The following is a 21795-nucleotide window of genomic DNA, read 5'->3' as shown; positions in this document are numbered from 1 at the left end:
GAATTGTGTTATGATTTCTTTAACTATGTTTTTCAGTTGTCTTTTGAAATTTTTGGTTTGTAAACTATTAACACGGTCATGTGACAATGTGATTGAATCCTTTATATTATTTATATATATTATTTAGTTGAATTTTGTTCCTCCTTGGCTTTTCTTTCCTTGAATTTTTGCTTTTGATTTTTGACTCTCCATTTTTTCATTAAAGGTAATTTCACATCCTTGTTATACGGGATAAATAAAACTAAAAAAATAATATATGAACTAAGTTTTATCTTCAGCTAAATCTGAATTGATACGAAGGATTTTTAGTTTCTTCCAGGTGATCTTATAAGTTTGTTCCGTCATGTTTTAATACATTCACTTATCATAGTTGCACAACTATAAATTCGTGCATATGTAGGTTAACTTTACACATGTCCAAATCATCTTAAGGGGTTTTCTTCCATTTTTTCCTCAATGCGTGTTAGTTGTACCTTTGATGAATGTAATCATTTTTAATTTGGTATGATCGTACATTCATCTTAGCATTCATCTTAGCATTGGTATCTCTGCAACACTTATCTTGTGGATATGTCACTATCATATAACATTGTCGATTTTATGGTTGTGCTATAGAATATACCTTTCGTCTTCCAAGACAGAGGTGGTTCTAGGATTTCTAGAAGAAGGGTGCACCATTAAAAAAAGAAAAAAATATTATGTGGAAATTGATCCTTATTGACTATTTCTCTAAGTAAATAACTCAATATTTAGTGAAATACACCATTCAACCTTCTTAAAGCATGAGTTTTTACAAATAATATTTTACAAATTATAAAAATTTAAGTACATAAAATACCTAATTTTCTTAAAGAAAAAACATGAATTCACCATTCCTCTGTCCTTAGTTTTACGAAAAGATCATTAATATTTCTTGCATTTGGATTATAGCATATTTCATCATTATTATTTGTTTTTCTTTTGTTTGAATACTATGAGTAACTTTTTTTTTATTGTCATATCTTTCTTTTTCTTTTTTCTTTTTCTTTTTTTCAAAATTGCTTTAAAATATGTATTTTTTTAAATCGAAGGATTATTAAAATAGAACAAACATAAAAATCATATTTGTATATTATAGCTATAGTTTGCATAATTGCGCTCCATAACAAATTTTATGTTAGCTGTGGAGCTTTTGATTTGTATAATTTGCTAGATACATCCAATTTTATACAAATTGTTCAGTTTTGTATAAATTCATTTATACATTGTAATTTGTATAATAAGATTCGTATTTGTATAATTATAAGTGTATAGAACGAAAATATATGTATTTATCTTTGTATATACACTTTTCTCTCCCTTTATACAAATACAAACACATTTTATATATTTGTATACCGAAAATGGATAATTGTATATCGAATCAGATGACAAAAAAATGGGATGATTGCTGTGAATTACAAATAAAATAAACTATAGCTATAACATTTAATTTGAATAAATAGTTTTCTATTTCATACAATTTTTCCTTATTAAAAATAGTTTTACTAGTCCTTCGAGATGGCTCGGTTTTGGAGGGTGGTTATTCACACGGATGACCCGGGATCGATCCATCCTCAATACCTTTTGAGTCGAGCCTGTCGCATAGGGCTTGCCTAGTGCGGTTTACATCTTTTATGTGGTTTGCAAGCTATTACACAGTGAGGAGTTTACCCAATGCGCACAAAGTGCTCACCCGAAAGGCAAAGACTGTAACAGAGATTGTAGCGGCTGCGAATTATCCTGGGGTTAAAAAAAAAATTATTAGACACATATCATTTTTATAATATTTTATTTATAAAATTACATTAAATATATTATTGTTAACGCTTTTGTTGCCGCAAATACTTTACAGTTGATTAGCTGACATCCATGTTTACATGGCGGTGGCAGAATATACAAAAGCCACGTTTTCCAGCATCGTAAGCCACCGTACTCTATGCTCGAAAAACATTTAATTACTCCAAATATCAAAAATCAGCCACATAGTTTTTTGTTGTTTTGCTGAATTTAGATATTAAATAAATACTCCCTCACTCTGTTTATGTAGCATCAACGATTTGAATAAAAATTGATCTAAACTGAAAAAATTGAATCAAATTGATTTTAGTTATCTTAGGTATGGTTTGGTTTTAGATTCTTAAAAATTGATAGTAATTGAATTGATTATGCTTTTGTTTGAAAAAAAAACAAAAAAATAACATAATCGAACCGATAAATTGTATACATATATTTTATATGATATATACATAATATATGATTTTTATAAACAATTTTAAAGATATTATATGTGTTTTTATCAAAATTTATTTATAATTTACTTATGAAAGCCAAAATGTCCAAAGTGAGAATATTTATCTTATTAGTTTCATGTATATAAGTATATATGACAATTCTTTATGAGATTGAAAATGTCACTGTCTCTTCCTTCTATGCTAAAATAATGAATTTTAAAGTTTTATTCATAGTAAATTCAATGATTGAAAGTTATGTAATATCAGGCATTTTAACTATTTTTGTTTTGAATGAATTGTTGTCACTTTCTTTCACGTTTTGAATGAACTGTTTCTGTATTTTTGTCTAAGGTTAATAATCGAATAATCGAGGAACCGATAACAACTAAATCGATAAATATATATTATATTTGATTTGGTTTAATTTTGATAATTTTAAAACCGATTAAGTTGGTTTGATTTTAATTTTAATCAATAACCGATCCAAATCGACCCGTGAGCAATTCCGAAAGGTATATTGACTTTAACCATAAAATCAAATATCAGATTTTAACAAAATTAAAAGTTATTTATTTAAAAATTAAGTAATAAAATATTATAAATTATAGTAATTAATAATTTAAATATAAGTAAACAAAAAAAACTCCATTCATTAATACTAGTCATTCATATTTTTCTTTACATGTCTCTTTTAAGTTTTGATAATCAAAATTATACCCCATAAATAGATGGTGTTGAAATAATAAGCGGTGGGATTTTTGGAACTATCCTTCAAAAAATATTGTTAAAATAATATCAATTGCTAATAAAATATTACTTATATACATATTTTTTTGAAGAAAAAACATTAAACATGGTTGTTAGAAATTAAGGAAGAGAGAGTTTGTTGAAAACTAAATAGAAAGAAATGGAAGCAGAAGTGCCACCGCAAATAAAGCAAGAACCACCACTTGCATCCATAGCTACTCCAAACGACGTCGTTACTCCCACACCACCACCACCTCATCATACTACTACTACTGCTCTACCTCATGAACCTCTCACACATCAAGGTATATTATGTATACGTATAATACATAAATATGTGCTTTAATTTTACTTAATTTGGCTTCAACTAATATTTTTGCATTCCAATTTTCAGTAAATTTGTATAAGTTTGAATAAGTAGACATATGAGTTTGGCATAATACACGTAGGAAACTAGGACAAATATTTTCATGTAGGACGTGACGCTTGACGTGTATATATATTTGTTCAATTTTATACAAGTTTAATTGTCTACTTATGCAAACAAAAAAGTTGGAGAGCATAAATTGTTATGCAATCTGTATATACCCAACATAAATATGAAGTGAGGTTAAATTTAAGAGTATGTTCATGTATTATGCCTTATTTATATTCTCCTCTATATATTTACAATTTTTTGTGTTTTTTTTTAATATTTAGGTGCTCATTATTATTTTTATATTTTGAGTTTCAACTTATTTAGGCTTGTTGGTATTTTATTATTGTAATAGTTGTTTATTGTAGGTGCTGTATTTTTTTTTTCTTATTTGTACTTAGATTTGTTGCATTTTAATTGAAGATCTTTAGAAAAAAAAAAGTTTCTCCACTTTCACAAGGTCTTAATAAGATCTACGTATATTCTGCTCTCCCAAGACCTCATTTTTGGAATTTCACACATAATTATTGTTAGTAATATATAATAGTTCTATGGTTCCTTTTCTAGTATGTTGGGGAGCGTTCAGTAAGGGATGAGATAAACAAAGTTATCTGATGAATTTTATGAGTTTAATTAATAATTTTATTATATGTATGAGATAACTTTGGGCTATATAATATCACAACTGATTTTGTTTTTATATTGAGATTACAGTTCTTATAAGTTATTGAGTTATAAATTAAATAGTTTGCACATATTTAATAAATTTCTTAAAAGAAATACAATGTTTTCAAACTAAAGTTATTGAGTTCGATCGAACCTGCACGCTCGATCTATACTTTGATGTCCAAACTAAATTAAATAATTTGCACATATTTAATAACGGTTTTGCTTGTTCTTCAACTTCAATCAACCATGTAATGAATAGGTTAGATATGAAACTCAATTAAAAGAACATCGCGATGGTGGTACTATAGTAGTAATTTCTAAATTTGTAAATTTTCTTCTAAAAGATTTAGGATACATCAAAGGCTTAGTTGAGACCAAAAGTTAGCAAATTTGAGGATGTACACTGAATCCCTTCAATTTCTTTGAAATGATAGAAGTACTAATTTGTTTGGAACTGAGCCGTAGTAGTTGTTGTTGGTACGAGTACTAATTTCTTGGCTCATCGTTTCTCAAATTATTGCATAGTTTTTCTCAGAATCCAAAATGAATTTGGCAGATGTTTGTCCTCATTCATTGCCTGATAAATAACTTTCACAGCTAGTAAACTCTCAGTATAGTTGTCGTTTTTTTCTGAACAGCAACGCGATTTTTGAATTACTAAGTCACCGGATTAGCATTGCATATATCTTGATCGGGCTTGTTCTCTCTAGAGACTATCCGCCCTCTGGATACTCGCTGTGATTCTCTGATATCATGAGATATGATGTTGTTGTTTCCTCATTTTAGCAGATACCGATGTTTCATCAAAGAAATGTTCAAAAGGATCTCTTGACAGAGGTATGTATTACATACATCTAAATGTTTACCAGTTTTGGCAGACACTGTACAACGCGTATAGTGATCATATCTCAGATGTTTAACATGAGCTTTATTTCATGTTTTTATTCAGATATTGCTCTTTCACAGCTTGAAAATGAGAAAAGATCATCTTTCATCAAGGCATGGGAAGAAAGCAAAAAAAGCAAAGTGAACAACAAGTAGGATTCTCAACTTTCAAATAGTGTTCATACGTAATGTGAATAATCAACGCGTCATTGTTTTTATTATTTGAGTAGGGCACAAAAGAAGCTCTCTGCAGTTGCAACATGGGAGAAAACTCATACAGCAAAGCTTGAAGCTAAACTGAAGCAACTTGAGGTAACTATACTTAAGAGTCCGAATATACGTGCATCTTTGATGAAACTAAGTAATGTACTGTGATTTTTAAGACCGTTTGTTTAGGCTAGGAATCAAAACACTTTTGAACATTTTCTTCGTCTGATTAATATTTGACCGCGTTGATCTACTGTCTGTGTTGATAAAAATTGTAGGATCAACTAGAGCATAAGAAAGCAGAATATGCAGAGAAGATAAAAAATGAAGTAGCGTTAATTCGTCAGGAGGCAGATGAGAAGAGAGCTGTGGTTGAAGCGAGACGAGGGGAAGAATTTCTGAAAGCAGAGGAGACAGCAGCCAGGTATCGCGCTACGGGGCAAACCCCTAAGAAGCAGCTTCTTGGCTGCTGTGGATGTTAATCATGTTATGAGCTATGTGAAGATTATGAAAAAATAACTTCACTTTGTAATTTTCATGCTGCTGCTTTTTAATGTGTGTTCTATTCTATAATAAGTGTGTGCAATTTGGTTCTCTCTGCTTTCTACTCTGAATATATGAAAACTAGTCATGTTGAATAAAGTGTTGATGATAGATAACGCGTCCTCCTTCAGTAATACTTCATGTGGAGGAAATCTATTTTGTAGTTTGTAAGTTACAATGAGTTGATAGATGCAGGCATTGCCACAATCTGTTCGACGTACAACTGTTGAACCACTTCAACAAGTCTGAGTGAAATAATGTCGGTTCGATCTCTCCATGCTCAAATCTCAATATGTGATCCGAAAAAGTACTCAAATTAGAACTGGCAAGGAAAAGGGGTCGAAAATACCTTTCAACCATATGATACATGTTTCAATTTAACTTCCGTCCCACTTTAGGTCCACTTGCAATTTTTCCATTAGCAAATCATCATCTATCTGCCCTCGACCTTAATTGTATGATTGACCACAGTATATCATAAGATAAAATTAAGATATTTCATATAGTAGAGGGGGTAATAATGGATCTTCTTCTACCACAAATGGAAAACTTTACAAACTACAACTTAGATAGAGGCAAGACAAAAAAGATTCAATTATTCAAATCCGGAAATAGATAAAATTAAAAACCATACTCTTCACATTCAGCCAAATTGACTACATTCCAAGCAGACATAACCTGCTTCATCATTCCAAACGCTAACATAACAGGAGAAAAGCTATAAAAGCTGAAAGGAGTACTATGTTTCTGGTACACATGCTACACACATACCGAGACAGTGGTTGAACATCTGATATAAGTGCACGAAAATGACTACTCCGTCACTTAACATGTTGGGTGACATCTTTAGGTATCACTTCTCCCATGACCAACGCCCACATTACCATATGCCGCAGATGAATATAGATCCAAATACCATAGAGTATAACCTTGTACAGCTTATCCAACAAACATACAGCGAAAAGGAAACAGCGACAAATGCCAAATACTACATAAACCAGGGGACTCACCAACGGCCAGTCTCTGACTGGACCTATCCATTGTCAGTATGTACTGCTAAATTCTTTTAGGATTAACTTAAAACTCATCACTAGATCTAAAGATGAACTCAGTTATCTCAGCAACCATGAAACAGCCAAGTCATCCATTCTCTCAGTATCTCAGTGTTGCAGAACTTCAACATGAGATTTCTGCAAGGAAAAAAATGGCTCAAATAAATATTCCACGTGTTTGCCTTTTTTGCCCTGCCCTTATTCTGGGTGAAAGAAAGGGGCTGTCAGCACAACAAATTGTTTTTTTTCATAAAGCAGCATAAACATATTATGGCACATTGGATGATGTCTTTATTTCAGGCTTTTCCAATTTATGGGCATTTGAGAAGAAAATGTTAGGTGCTGTTACGTTGGGACTAGTGGAAAGAATAATCACCAAATAAAATTCAATATTGTCAAAATATTTGGTTTTACCTAACCCCTCCACATAAAACATGGCATTGTTTAATACAATATTTGGTTCCAATGTTCTTTTCCGCATACTAATACCAACATAAGTTAAGCAGGAATCTATATGTTAGTTTTATGCAGAAGAGAATGGGTTTGGAGCAAAGTGAAGACATGTTGTGGTTGCTGGGAAATGCTAAAGGGATTTAACAAAGTTAGAGATTGTTGTGTTTGCTGAATGGAGCTCCCAATATGACAGAGGAATGGCCATGGAAGAATATCTGAAATGTCAAGAGTCATAGACAAAGTGGCTTGTTTTGTTTGGTTGGTGGTGAAATAAGTTTATTTAACCCAAGAAAATCTAATAAAGAGTGTTCCACATGCAATCGTTGTGGCAAGGAACCTGAAACTAATTGTCACTACTCCTACACTGTAATGTGACAGTACAAATTTGGAATATCTATCTATGTATGAAAGGGATTTCATGGGTAATGCCAAATCACTCTCCGGATTTACTGAAATGTTGGAACAGGGGAGAAGGTTAGCCTTGGCAGAAAAGCAGATGGAAAATGATACCATCCTGTATTTGGTGGACTGTCGAGATGGAGAAATCTGAGATGCTTTGAAGAGACCAATAGCTCAATCTAGAAGATCAAGATGAAATCACTTTTGTTGTTTTATTTTTTATGTAAAGAAGAATTTTCTTCGGACACTGAATCTATTTTGGAGATTTTGGAATCTTTTTAAAATTGTATAGTATATATTTTTTTTGGAATTGGCAAGTTTAAAATTGTATAGTATATTATAGCCTTTTTGAAAGTTTTTGATCTCTTTTAAATATGGTTTACTGCATCTATTGGTGCTATATAGTCTGTTGCCATCTCAAAAAAAGAAGGCATCTGCTAGCTTAATCCTGATTGGCTTGTCCTAGTAAAACACCATATCTAGAATATCTAATAGCATGTTTAACACAAAATACCTTTCTAGGTAATCAGATGGATTGAGAGTGTGCCAGAAATCTCCTTACTTCATCAGGAAGTTACAACTGATATCTGGAGCATGTTCTTCTCACTTTTTAGAGTGGCATGGATCATGCCTAGTAATGTAAAGGAAGCATATGAGTGTTGGTGTTCATGGAGAATTGGAAAATCCATCATGAATATCTAGGCAAATGATGCCTGCTTGTATTTTTTGGTGTATCTGGAATAAGAGGATTAAAAGATGTTCTGATGGTATCACAACTCCTATATGTCCTTAAAGCCAAGAGCCTAATAAACCTTTTTACTTGCAAAATCATGCACTTGTATCTAGCTTTGAACTTATAGAAGAAATGGATTAAGAAGAGGGATGAACAAGGACTTTGAGAAGAAGAATTGAAGCACTCTAGTCAGAAGAAACTAAAATGGAAGCTACATGGGTTTAATCAGACCAATATATAATATAGGTCGGGTAATAAAATTTATTTATGGGTTACATCTGAACCGTTCACACACTGCCATGTAAGCCACTATATTTGAGTGTACAGAGGTCTGTTAGTTTTTAGCGGCATTGTGGGTGATTGGGGACTGATACTCAAAAAAAAAATGTTGATGGATATTCTTAAAACAAATCCATTAGGTCAGAGGGATAAGTTTGGCCCTTCACTATTTATATTATCAAGAATTCTCACAAAACTTGTCCTGAAAAATAGCAAATATTGAGATTGTTCAATTGGAACAACTATTTAACACATTTTGCAGATCATTTTTTCTTTTTAAACTTATGTCGTTGAAAACAAATTGGTAGTTAAAACAAAGAAAAGGCAGTGTAAAGAAGAGTATTTGTAGAGCGAGGGCCCATAGATATTACAGGTCAATAAACTTTGCACCATTTGAAATAATATTTTCTTATTCTTATGATGCTCCAATCCCAAAATCAAAAATCAAAATAAAACAAAATTAATATGGAAATTCCATACAACAACATACTCCAGCGAAATCCCACTATGTGGGGTCTATGGAGGGTAGAGTATACGCAGACCTTACCACTATTTTCTAAAATTATTTATTCAAAGATTATATAATAAAAGTCAAACAGAGTATTTGTAGGGAAACATTATCAACAGTCAAAACAAAATATTAAATAATATAGGAAATCAGAAGCAGCTACATAATGATACACATTAGCTAAAGCTAACATGTGTCTTTAAGAGAGGGATAATCTAGGATATCAAATTGGAAATTACATAGATAGTAAATAATTGTACCACTCCACTTGACTATCAATCCCCTCGAAATCCCCAACACCTCTCTAGCTACCTCCATAATGCAATTCACTGTCCTATCCTGCATACAGCTTGCATCCTTAGTACTCCCCCCAAGCCCTCATGGCCAACAACTTCTCCCCAATCTCCTGAGCTTTGACAAGAGTCAAGCTACCCCATTTGATCCTCAGAAGGTCATACAAAACCCTCTTTAGTTCTCTTCCACTTTCTCTTAATCTCTCAAATCCATTACCAATAGTTTATGTTGAGTCGTAAGATACAAAACCCTTTTGTATCTTGCATATAAATAACAAAGGGTCGCAAAAATTACAGTTTACAAAAGTCACAATTTTCAAGAGTATGAATGTGGCTTTTGCAATATGAAATTGAATATGCTCGTCTTATGAAAATAAAATAAACATGACTTAATAATGCCTAGTGACTATTTAGTCCATTTCTTATCAAAAACTTGTTCTGTGTAGCATTTTTATTTTCTCCGTTATGTTTAATTTTCAATATCCAATCCAATTTGTGGACAAGAATGAATTATTCCTTCAAATACTAGCACTAATTTATTAGTTCATAANTTTTTTTTTTTTTATTTGCACCGGGTGTCCGAGTCTCTTTGAGCCCCGACTAATCCCGGGGGTGCACAGGCCCTCGGCAAGGACTTAATAATGCCTATTGACTATTTAGTCCATTTCTTATCAAAAACTTGTTCTGTGTAGCATTTTTATTCTCTCCATTATGTTTAACTTTCAATATTCAATCCAATTTGTGGACAAGAATGAATTATTCCTTCAAAAACTAGCACTAATTTATTAGTTCATAATCCCAACCATTAAAACCACACTTAAAAAACATATTTATAAAATAATTAAGCAAAGAGTTGTGTCCTTTCAATAAAAGGTTTGAAAGTTCTTTTCTAGCAGCCAAATTGTTTTTTTAAAAAAAAATTGTCACTAATAAAGGAGACAATTATTTAGAGAAGATGTAATACAAATTACTACTCTTCCGTCCCAATTTATGTGAAGGTGTTTGATGGGGCACGGAGTTTAAAAAGGAAAGGAAGTCTTTTGAAACTTGAAATGGAAAGTTTAAAGTTGAATTGTTACCAACTATAAAAAGGTGATGTTCTCTTTGGGACCAACTAAAAAGGAAAGAGTGTTATATAAATTGGATCGGATAGAGTAATATTTTTCAGTTTTCCATTTAATTATTATTAAAATACAAAATAAATATTAGTAAAGTATTTTGGTCTTCATCTTTTAGGGTTTCTCACTTCTATAAATAGTATAAATACAAATAAAGATAAACAAATGATGTGTAAATTACAGCTAAAATGAACTCTAGAACAGCTTTACATTCGTCATTTCTAATATCATAACCATACCCTCATATACTCGGCCAAAGCAATCCCTATCTTTACCTACAAGTCCATTTAGATCTCCCCCAATAAAGATTTGCTGGTATCCTGAAATCCCTTGAACAATGTGTTCATATCCCCCCCCCCCCAAATTTAGTTTCAGCTTCTGCATCTAATCCCTTTTGGGGAGCATAGAACTAATGGCATTGATTGTCACCTTCCCCAAGAAACACCAACACAATTATCATATCTCCAACTCGATTTACATCTACAACTTTATTCTCAAGTCTTGGTTCTACAATACCTCTATTCCTAATTTTATCTTATCTAACAATACCATAATTTATCACTCGTGTTACCAATCTCTCTAGCCTTTTTGCCCTTTCCATTTAGTTTCCAGAAAGCATGCAATATCAACTCTTCTCCTTTAAAGAATATCTATCCATTAATTAATTCGAGTTTCCTATCAAAATGCCTATGTTCCAGTTAACTGCCTCAATTTGACTCTCTTGGACAATCCTTTTTACCAAATTTGTCCATGATGCAGGAACCCTTTCTTATTTTGCACCACATCCAGGCCCAGATATGGCAGAGCTAGCTTTGTTACCCATAACCATCAGAGGTGGACTCCTTTCCATATTTTACACCACACTCGGACGCTAATGTGACAGGATTACAACCTTTTACCCACACTTGTCCATAATGTTGGAACCCTTGCTCATACTCCCTCACGCCCACGAGGTGGGGTGATGAAATAAATAATAAACCCCCGGCAAGATGCAAGTAAAAATAAAGTGGAAACAATAATCAGTAATTGTCACATTGAGAAGATATATCAATTTATAGGACTGCACTTAAATCTGCATACAAAAAGATAAGATTCTCAGGTAGCTCATCTTAGAACTCTAACAACTGCATACCTGTACAAAAGACTCACCATTGGTGCACCACAACCGAGCAGCTAACTGATCAAAGGCAATATATAGCCTGATCTATGTGCGGAGGAATTTGCTTGATCTCTGTTCCTAGTTCTTGTTCAATTCTATACCTGTGAGAGACAATCCCATATTATTACCAAGTACATAAACTAAATGAACTTCTATGGAAAAATAGAGATATTATATGCATACAGGTTGAAGCGATCCTCATAAGTAATCAGGTTCACAGCTAAACCAAGATGCCCAAATCTCCCTGAACGCCCAACCTGCAAAAATATATGTAATAAGAAAATAGCAGGTATAGATATAGACAGATGATTCACTGGGCAAAGATTTGTAATGTATACCCTGTGTAAATATGTCTCTGAGTTCTTCGGGAAATCAAAATTTATAACAACATTGACTGCTTGAATATCTATCCCTCTAGTAAACAGATCTGCACCCAACATAAAAGAATAAAAGGTTGCTCAATCGACCAAGAAAATGAATTAAACATCACACAATATAATTACAAGAAGTACTTAGTTATCTACATGGGAAAAAGATGACCCAAAGGAAATCGGGTGTGAATAATTTGTTATCAAGCCAGAATCATCATCTAAGAACAGGCAGAAGGACAAGATCATCATACAATAGTCAAATCAGAATATTTCATCAAACAGGTCAGAGTAGATTGCAGAAATTCCACATGTACATAGACAACAATATTACAGTGAATTGAAAAACACCAAGCATAATGAAGATACGACGCAACTGTGAAGCTAAAATTGGAAGTTCCTCGCACAAACATTCTCAGTTGACTTCCCTGGATTAGTTTTTGGAAATCAAAGAGCCCCCCACACATGTAACCCATTATACAGAGGCACCCACATATGCAAATACATTACACAACAACCATAATTAACAAAGAGCAAATTCACCCATCAACTTAGATGACAATCTGCCCCTCGAAAACCAGCAATAACAACAGAACGGAATAGCAAGTATGAGTACTAGTAGTTTCAAGAAGATGCCACGTATCATACCAGTACAAACAAGGTTCCTGCAGGCACCATTACGGAAGTCATGAAATACTCTGTTCCTATGATCTTGAAGCATCTTTGCATGGATGTAGAAGCATGAAAAGCCTAACTCTGTGATCTTCTTGGCAAGCAGTTCCACACGGTTTACAGAGTTGCAAAAGATAATTGATTGGTTGATTTGAAGCTGTAAAAGGAGTTTTAGAATTTATGAATTGCAGCAAACTTTAAAACATCCAAGCTTAGTTGTGTTAGGTACTGACCTTTGAGAATAAAGTGTTGAGGCAATGAAGCTTCTGCCTTTCCTCTACAAAGGCATAAAATTGTGTTATACCCTTGAGAGTAAGTTCATCCATAAGGTTGATAACATATGGCTTCTGCAGATATCTTTCTTTAAAGTCCTTGACTGTGACAGGGAATGTAGCAGAGAACATTAAAACTTGACGATTTGCTGGCAAGAAACGAATCAGCTGCACGATGGAAGGTTGAAACTCCGGAGAAAGAAGCTTATCAGCCTGAAGGACATAAGTATGCACACAGATAGAATTAGTCATGTACAGTGTTTTCACTCGAAACAGAAAGATTACATTTTCTTTTGAATGGGCAATATATAGAAAGATACCATATGGGAAACAGTCCTTAGGTGTGTTCATTTTGAAAAGGTAATAACTTGTAAGTTTGAAGCAAATATCATAGCCGTATAAGTTCTTCTCTATTTTTGGGATAAAGCCATATTGAACCAGCTTATGCTACATTCTTTGCATGCCAGAGATCTTATGTTGAACAGACCTTTCTCTAAAAAATAAGCAGCCGCGCATGAAAAGTACTCTATACCGAGTAAAGCACACAAACAATTATTTTATAAGCACATCATTATTTTAGTCTTCTCTATATTCTTTCAAGAAAATACAGTGCATACAGATCCGATCAAATAATTGGGGGAGATGAATTACCTCATCCATGACAAGCATGGAACAATCTTTCAAAACACATATTCCCTTTCTCGCAAGGTCGAGTATTCTTCCAGGGGTTCCAACTAGTAAATGAACCGGTTGATAGAGTCGCATTATATCATCCTTCAAGCTGGTCCCCCCAGTGGTAACCATGACTTCAATTTTTAAGTGCTTCCCAAGTTCTTTGCAAACTTGAGATGTTTGAAGAGCCAATTCTCGCGTAGGAACAAGGATAACAACTGCATTAAGAGACAACAGACAACAGTAAAACACAAGCTAAAACTGAGTGAACCAAATCTCATTTCTATAGAAAACAATAAAGTGGATTTCTTTCGGTACACACACCATCAAAAATGCTCCAGCGTAAATAACAACTTTCATGAGCCAATTCAATGTGCAACCAACTGACAATTTCAAATTGCCATCTAAAACTCTAAAGTCATTGCCAAGCCAATTTGTAAAGGTATGAACTTCAGCTTCATCATCAAACAAACCAGCCTGAGCTCAATAAATGCTGACCTCAACAGCGACTTGGGCTTAACTAGGTTTAACTCAAGCTCTTCATAACGTAAAAGTATTTTTCATGATTAATTCAGATGTTGGCATTTATGTATGTTCAAAATAATCGTATAAAAAGAGAACTTCTGCATGTTTATTGTTACAAGCTTTGCAAGTTCCTTTACGAAATTATTCAGTGTGCCACAATGTACTAAATTTATTTTTTAGACGATGCACACAAGGTTTACACATGGCTATATTGCAATCCCATTATAAAGATAAGAAATTAGGGGCCAAAAAGAGCCGATTGCCGGCTGAATTCATAGTAAACAATATGACATGTACTAGAACAAATAAAGGCTTCAAAAAATGACTATGAATTTCTTGTCAGAACCTTGAATGGCATTGACGTCCTGGTCAATTTTTTCCAATGCCGGAATGCAGAAGGCAGCAGTTTTCCCTGTTCCATTTTTGGCCCTAGCCAAAATATCACTCCCAGTAAGAGCAATTGGGATACTCTCTTCCTGGATTGGAGATGGTCTTTCAAAACCCTTTTCATAAATTCCCATAAGCAATTCACGCTTAAGAAAATAGTCTTCAAATTCATTTCCCTTGGTCGCTGTCACATCCTACCAGGAAAATAGACAGTATCCAAGTTAAGTCCAAAGGAGGCAAGGAAGCAAAGGTACAAATGCAGCTCATGCATGCAGAACAATGGAAAATGTTTTCCTACAAAATATTTTTACTATCATCATCATCATAGAATGAAACCAAAATTGATAAACAAACCAACCTAATGAACATGAGATTCAAAGCAAGACATGCAGACCTAGGTTAGGTATTACTGATTTCACATTAACTTAATGACCACTTGAGTTGACTGTGTTTAAAAATAATTAACCTTGTTATAACAACCGCCATTGTGTAGACATGGTTTGGTTGGTGAAGTACAGATAAATAATCTATTTATAAAATTTAACATAGCATATTACAATGTTCGTTAGCATTATACTCCTTTAATAGAACTTGAATAAGTTATATTTTATGTGGGATTGAATGTGAAATAAGAATACGAGCATTAATAATGCATGGATTAAAATAACAAAAATATCCTAGTCACTTCAAATTTGTATCTTTCCTTTACTAATAAATTAATCCTCATATTGTTAACTTTAAATTACTAATCCGTGAATAACTTGTGTCTTGGAATCAAATGGCCCGTTAGAGTTAAAAGAATATATAAAATTAATATTGCAGAATCATAATCCCCAAAATATTAACTGCTACATATTACATGACATGAATAATCCTTGCACAACACCTCAAGAAAGAGCAAAAATTGCATGACATTCGAAAAAGAAAATTTCTGACTTCCCACAACTCTCCAGAAGCAACTTGTTATTGCTATTCCACTTAAAAGTCTCCATTTTCACTCTTAATCAATGTCCAAACTCTTTGCACAGGGCACTTAACAGATTTTCAGGAACACTATTACAGCGCGTAAAGATGGAGATAGTTTAGTTCAAAGACACCATGCAGAAAAAATAAGACAGCACAAACAAAGGAAAAACCTCATAAGTAAATTATTGAAGTGTGACTATCTCATTTAAAACTAACTTTTAGATTAGATCGTCACATAACTCAACATGGTATTAGAGCAGGGAGAGGTCCTAGGTTCAAGTCTCACCACCCCTATCACCATAAGGAAATTTCACGTGCTTGACTCATAGAAAAAGAAAAGAATCAAACCTGTACGTGAGGGGTAGTGTTGAACAAATAATTAAGTAAATAAAAGGTGTTTGAAGTTTGAAGTTTGGAGATGTGGGAAGTCAGAATTAATATATGAAAAGGAGAATTAAAAAAGACTCCTAAAATATATGAAAAGGGGAATTAATCACAAATAGTCAAATACCATACAAAGAAAGAATTCCAATAAGCTAAACATTATTTGTCCAACTAAAATTAGAATCAAAATTGATGTAGACTTTTTGGGATGTCTCAAATTAATTATGCAAATTCAACTTGGATACTTTTAAGTTTTATCTCAAACCAATATATTCTTTTTCTTCATCAAAAGAATGTGTTAATTACTACTAAAAACTAAGTTGCTTGGACTCGGGTGCCCGACGCGGACGCGAATCCAAGGGTTGAATTCGGCAAAATCTAAATTTTAAGATCCAGGGGTACAGATCCAGGTATGGATACAGGTGTTGGGATTCGGCTAAACAATCCAANATGCTTTATATATTCTTTTTCTTCATCAAAAGAATGTGTTAATTACTACTAAAAACTAAGTTGCTTGGACTCGGGTGCCCGACGCGGACGCGAATCCAAGGGTTGAATTCGGCAAAATCTAAATTTTAAGATCCAGGGGTACAGATCCAGGTATGGATACGGGTGTTGGGATTCGGCTAAACAATCCAAAATTATAAAATAGAGATATAGCAATATTCTAAATTTTGAAAGACCCCCAAGTTCTTTCACGCTCTCTGGTTCTCCCCCTCAAAAAAGAAAAAGAAAGTCATTCAAGGTCTGCCACCAACTCTCCTTACAGATCGCTGCTACTGCCTACCGAAAGGCAGAACACAACCGCTTGAATTCTTAGTTTCTCTCCGTTTGGCTTGAAAAAACAAATATTGACCAACAGGAAAAGCTAAAAAGGGAGACGAAGGGACTATAAATTTAAGGTATGTCATTTCTCATGTCATAAATCTATCTTATCTTCTATCAAAATCTCAATTTTCCCCAAAATTTGCCAAAGGACTCTGATCAAAGTATCCAATGTGGGCTGACCGAATCCCACACGTATCCCGCACCCGTCTCGTGTCAACACGGGTGCGGCAGCAAAAATGAAGAGTCCGCGCAACTTCCCCAATCAAGGAATGACACATCAAGGAATTATGTTCGAATCTTCCCTAATCTTGAGCCATTTTAATGGCAAACGATATAGTATTGAAGAGCAATTGATGACTTGAGGTCGCCCCTTTTCTAATATGCATCCTGTTGCAAGTATATCATGTTAACATTTCACATTCATTTGATTATATATGTTCTTTTTTTATGATATATGCATTGTTTTGAATAATTAGCAGTGGAATGATACTGATAACTAATGGCGGTTAGCAATATATAATGTTGACTAATGATGGTAAATGGTAATTATCAATAGTGATTAGTGGATGTAATAATGATTGGTGGTGATGATTGCAAATGATGGCTAATGGTGATGTCAAATGATTTTGGTGATTGACAGTGGTGGTGGTTGTGGGTGATGCGTGAAAGTAGATGGAGTAGCGGTGAATTGGCATCTTTGTACAAAATCTTAAATAGACATCTTAATATTATTAAGACTTTGTTATAGATCTTAATTATTCAGTTCATTATGTGATTGTAAAATAAGAAAAACAAATGCACTTAGTGATTAAGATTTTTTTTTTAATTTGAAACTGGTAAGGTTGAACTCTTCAGCATTAAGGGTATGTTGGCTACCTCCAAAAAGGGATAATTACAGATTTCTATCAAATCTATAATCTGATCTATATCATCTATACAGAGTTGTTTACACCAAAAAAGTAGAGATTCTATACAATTCCATTTAACTTTGTGGATGGAATTGGATCTATCTTCAAACCTTGAAAACAAATAGACTTAATGATTGAGATTTGAATGATTAAAACTAAGACATTTATTAAGTGCAATCAAATGAGGCCTTAATCCAATATCAATTATTTTTTGCTTCTTTGTATATTTGATTAAGATTATGCTTCTTTTCTTTTCTTTTCTTTTTGGTTCTTTAGTTAGTTGGATTTTCGAGGCGATTCTTCTTAACTAGGGTTCTTGGGTTGAACACATGTTGTGGAGCAACTCTAAAGTTATCAAGACACAATACAACTTTTCCCGAAAGAAAATTTGAAAATTTTACAATACACTATTTAATTATTAAGATCCAATGATTTGAATTAACATCCTTGCGAAAAGATTCTTAAATGAACACATTATATTTAAGTCAAAATATCTAATAAATTATAAAAAAATTACAATCCACTATTTAATTATCAAGATCCAATGATTTGAATTACTATCCTTACAAAAAGATTCTTAAATAAACACATTATATTTAAGTCAAAATATCAAATAATTTTTTAAAAATATATATCATGTAATTGCTTTGTATACTTTTATTTTATGACTCCAAAAGAGTAATACAATATTAATGTAGTAACTTTTTAAGATTTTGTTTATGATATTGGGTAAACATACAATGCACGTATATCTATTTTTGGTATATAATATTTATTTATACCATTCAAGAAAATATAATATTTATTTTCACGTTAATTGCTGCTTTTTAAGAATCTTGTTCTTCTTGCGTATGTAACCTTATTGGTTGACACAAGACACATGTACACTAAACTAGTTTATGAAAAAGGCAAAGTACATTCAGTTTGAGTAACAAAAGAGAAAAAATGAAAAACATGATGTCTAAGAAGAACAATAAAGACCTTGGCCTTGACAGTGCCATCTTCAAGAGAATAAATCAAGATAAATTCAACCAACTGCATAAAGAGTTGACAAATGCAAGGTTTACCTCTGTCCTGTATCTAGTATCCGCTGGTGGTATCTTCAACCTCGCCTTCCAGTCTTGTGAACTAGAGAAGAGGAAAAAGAGAAGATTTAGCTCTCTCCCGATTTCGTTTTAAATATGTTCAACAACATAATTAATAAGATAAACAAGACTTATGAAAGACATATAACCCCAAGTGACCTTCCAAACACTATAGACCTAAAGTATTATATAGTTAAACTTTGAGGGAAGATAACATTATTTCTTAAGATATTCTAGTTGAAGCTAATAATCAGAACTATACAGCGTACGGAAGCTAAGTTCCCTCAAAAGTGAAGACGTCCCTTGGTGTAAGGCCGCCCGTTAAGGCTCAGCATTAATAACTTGTATCATATGAGTGGACCGCACAAGACTCCCCCTCTGCCCCATCCCCCTTGTTTTTTCCAGGAATCATATCAAGATTCATGACCATCTCTCTCTATTTTTGTAATATAGTGACCATATGTTCCTCGATTGTCCCACAATTCACAAGATACATAGACATATTGGCCTTAAAATTAGGGAGTTAGGAGGATCTGAACATTGAAATCTCTTGTATTACCATGCTTTAATTTGTTGCATTTAAACAAGCAGTATAAAATTTATGAAACAACATTCACGAAAAAGCAGTTCCAACACCATATGACTAGCTAAAGCATTTTGTCCATGAAAACTAAACCTGAAACTTTCAATATTGCTAGTCTTATACCGCCCGGTCTCATCACATTTGCATCCTAAAGTGTCAACTAATGAAGTAGTCTTTAAGGCGAGAAATGTATTAAAACTTAAGAATTGGCTAACTTGAGTGAAGCCATCAAACATTAACTCACTCAATATTGATCTTGGTGAATGTATGTACTCATGGACCAAGCATATCTTAACCTGGAAATAGATTGATCTTACGTTCATCATAAACTCATTTACTAGAGCTCATAATTGATCCCAACAACAAGGTTTTAGGCGGCACACATAAATACTATGGCGTGTTTGGATTGGCTTCTTTTTAAGTAGCTAAAAGCTAAAAGTCATAAATTGGGAATACCCAACTTTTGGCTGTTTGCTTAGTTTTATACTTTTTCAGCGGTGCTTAAAAGCACTTTTTGTCTTACCCAAACACATCCAAAAATAAAACAGTGTTTAAAAGCCAAAAGCTACTTAAACTAAGTCAATCAAAACACTCAATATGTCAGTATGCATGTCCACTGTTATATATAGATCACTTTGACTTCTCCAAACATGTGTTTGGGATTTGCCTGTTCCCACTTAGCAAACAATAGAAACACTGAAATATTTCCAACCAGTTATAAATTTCCAACAATGCAGCCTTATAAATGACCCAAAACTAAACTACATAAAAAAAATTAAGCAAAATTAATTTTAATGACGACACCCACTAAATCGTTAGTTCAACTAATCTCCCGCTATTATCAACAATTCAAAAATTCAAATTTGTATACTGTTTTGGTATGAACAACTACTCTTAATTTAATTTGGTAGAAAGATATCAATCCAATCACGAACTAATCAACCTAAACTTGACGATGACATCCATGTGTTTCAAAGAGAAGTCAAATTCAACCTAAATTTAAACTACTCCTAATAGATATTCTCCATATGCAGCGAGCGGGAGTAGGTGTGCTTCCTAACTTTATACATAAAAAAGGGACAGCTCGGTGAACCGAAGCTCCAGCATAGCTATGCGCAGGTCCGGAGAAGGGCAGAACCACAAGGATCTATGGTATGTAGCCTTAACCTGCAGAATTTCTGCAAGAGGCTGTTTCACTGCTTGAACTGTGCCTGCTCCACATATTTTTACCAACTCCACACCCTTCAGATAAGTATAATGGGTAAGAGCTGTAGTACTCTGCACTGACAAGCTTAAACATCTCGAATGAATCCGAACAATAGCAAAAAAAACTACCTTTGGTCAACTGCTTCAGATTGTACCGTCTTTTCAACCTCATCAACAGTAGAATCAGATGCCAACTGGTTCCTTCTGAGCCATTGCTGTGTCTGTTGGTTCTGAAACAGCTGCTGCTGGTTCACCGGACCTCTCTGCACATACTGCTGTGGATTTCTCGATTGAAAATTAGGGTTAGCGTTAGGGTACATGTGTCCGCCACCCCGGCCGCCGCCTCCACCGCCGCCGCCCATTCCCGGCGGTGGATATCTTCCTCTCGGATTCATAACCAATAAATAAACGGGATCTCAAAACAAAAACCCTAAAGAATATACTAATTGGAGCAACAAAAACCGTCCACAAAAGTATTCTACAGCCTAAAATTCGATTAAACAAAAATGTACAAACAACAAAATTCTACCAAATTTGAAGAAATTGTGAAGAATTTTTGGCGAATTCGAAGAAATTTTAGAGAATTTTGATCTTGCGAAGAAAATAAGAGAAATGATTGCAGAAACGGTGGGCCTTAGGGCGCAAAACAGATTTGTTAAAATTGCAGAGAGGTCAGTTTACTTTGACCTTTCTATGGAACGGGCTGAATATTTGGGTGTTTCGTGTGGGATCTATACTTTTTATATTGCAAAATAGTCCTTCCAATTAAAAGTAAAATACAAATCGAACCTTATTATTTATTTATATTAATTATAATAATATAATCAAAACACAATTTTTATTTTTATTTTGCTAAGATGGGGAGGTTGTAGTAGAGAGAGCATATAGTGGCTAATTTAAAATAAAAGATTATGGTTGAACTACTATTAAATTATTACCAGTGTTGATAGCTAGTTGAGCATATTAGGTACTCCACTTTAATTAGATCAAATATAATTATAATTGCAATCTATAATAAATCAAATAAAAATGATATATATCAATAATACCCCACCTAATATAATATACGATATATAATTATGATTTGAAATTATATTGATTTTTTGAAGTTAGAAGTTTTTGTTTAAACATGCAATTATGTACAAGTAAACACACTTGAAAGAATAAGAAAGTTCTTGTCTCTATCTCTCTTTATCTCTTTGCATTTATTGTTTCCTTTTATTTTAT

At 33.3% G+C, this 21795-nt stretch overlaps 2 protein-coding genes across 3 annotated transcripts; one reads left to right on the top strand and one right to left on the bottom strand.

Moving 5' to 3' along the window:
- The first annotated feature begins 3159 nt into the window (after positions 1-3159).
- LOC125864476 (remorin-like) lies at positions 3160-5748 on the top strand. The gene is made up of 5 exons (XM_049544492.1): positions 3160-3304; positions 4873-4920; positions 5033-5120; positions 5199-5280; positions 5454-5748. Exons 1-5 carry the CDS (start codon positions 3160-3162, stop codon positions 5655-5657), a joined length of 567 nt encoding a protein of 188 aa, XP_049400449.1. The 3' UTR covers positions 5658-5748.
- An 844-nt stretch (positions 5749-6592) lies between these two features.
- LOC125864448 (DEAD-box ATP-dependent RNA helicase 8-like) lies at positions 6593-21220 on the bottom strand. 2 transcript variants are annotated; one of them, XM_049544457.1, is made up of 10 exons: positions 20698-21220; positions 18762-18822; positions 14568-14802; positions 13676-13914; positions 12986-13237; positions 12729-12909; positions 12051-12139; positions 11896-11969; positions 11686-11813; positions 6593-6908 (listed from the first exon to the last, which is right to left on the bottom strand). In XM_049544457.1, exons 1-9 carry the CDS (start codon positions 20961-20963, stop codon positions 11735-11737), a joined length of 1476 nt encoding a protein of 491 aa, XP_049400414.1. In that variant the 5' UTR covers positions 20964-21220; the 3' UTR covers positions 6593-6908; positions 11686-11734. The 2 variants fall into 2 exon arrangements, with proteins under 2 accessions (XP_049400414.1, XP_049400415.1); XM_049544458.1 differs by having other exon boundaries at positions 11703-11813.
- Positions 21221-21795: the final 575 nt, after the last annotated feature.

Source organism: Solanum stenotomum, chromosome 5 (assembly GCF_019186545.1).
Source record: "Solanum stenotomum isolate F172 chromosome 5, ASM1918654v1, whole genome shotgun sequence".
In the NCBI taxonomy this organism is placed as follows: Eukaryota; Viridiplantae; Streptophyta; class Magnoliopsida; order Solanales; family Solanaceae; genus Solanum; species Solanum stenotomum.
This window is presented reverse-complemented; position numbering and strand designations above follow the sequence as displayed.

Coding starts and splice junctions, on each gene's coding strand:
- LOC125864448 (XM_049544457.1), bottom strand. CDS start 20,963: ATGAATCCGAGAGGAAGATATCCACCGCCGGGAATGGGCGGCGGCGGT. Junction 18,823..20,697: donor TCTGAAGCAGTTGACCAAAG/GTAGTTTTTTTT, acceptor CCTCTTCTCTAG/TTCACAAGACTGGAAGGCGA. Junction 12,910..12,985: donor TCAACACTTTATTCTCAAAG/GTCAGTACCTAA, acceptor CTCCTTTTACAG/CTTCAAATCAACCAATCAAT.
- LOC125864476 (XM_049544492.1), top strand. CDS start 3,160: ATGGAAGCAGAAGTGCCACCGCAAATAAAGCAAGAACCACCACTTGCA. Junction 5,121..5,198: donor AAAAGCAAAGTGAACAACAA/GTAGGATTCTCA, acceptor TTATTTGAGTAG/GGCACAAAAGAAGCTCTCTG. Junction 5,281..5,453: donor CTAAACTGAAGCAACTTGAG/GTAACTATACTT, acceptor TAAAAATTGTAG/GATCAACTAGAGCATAAGAA.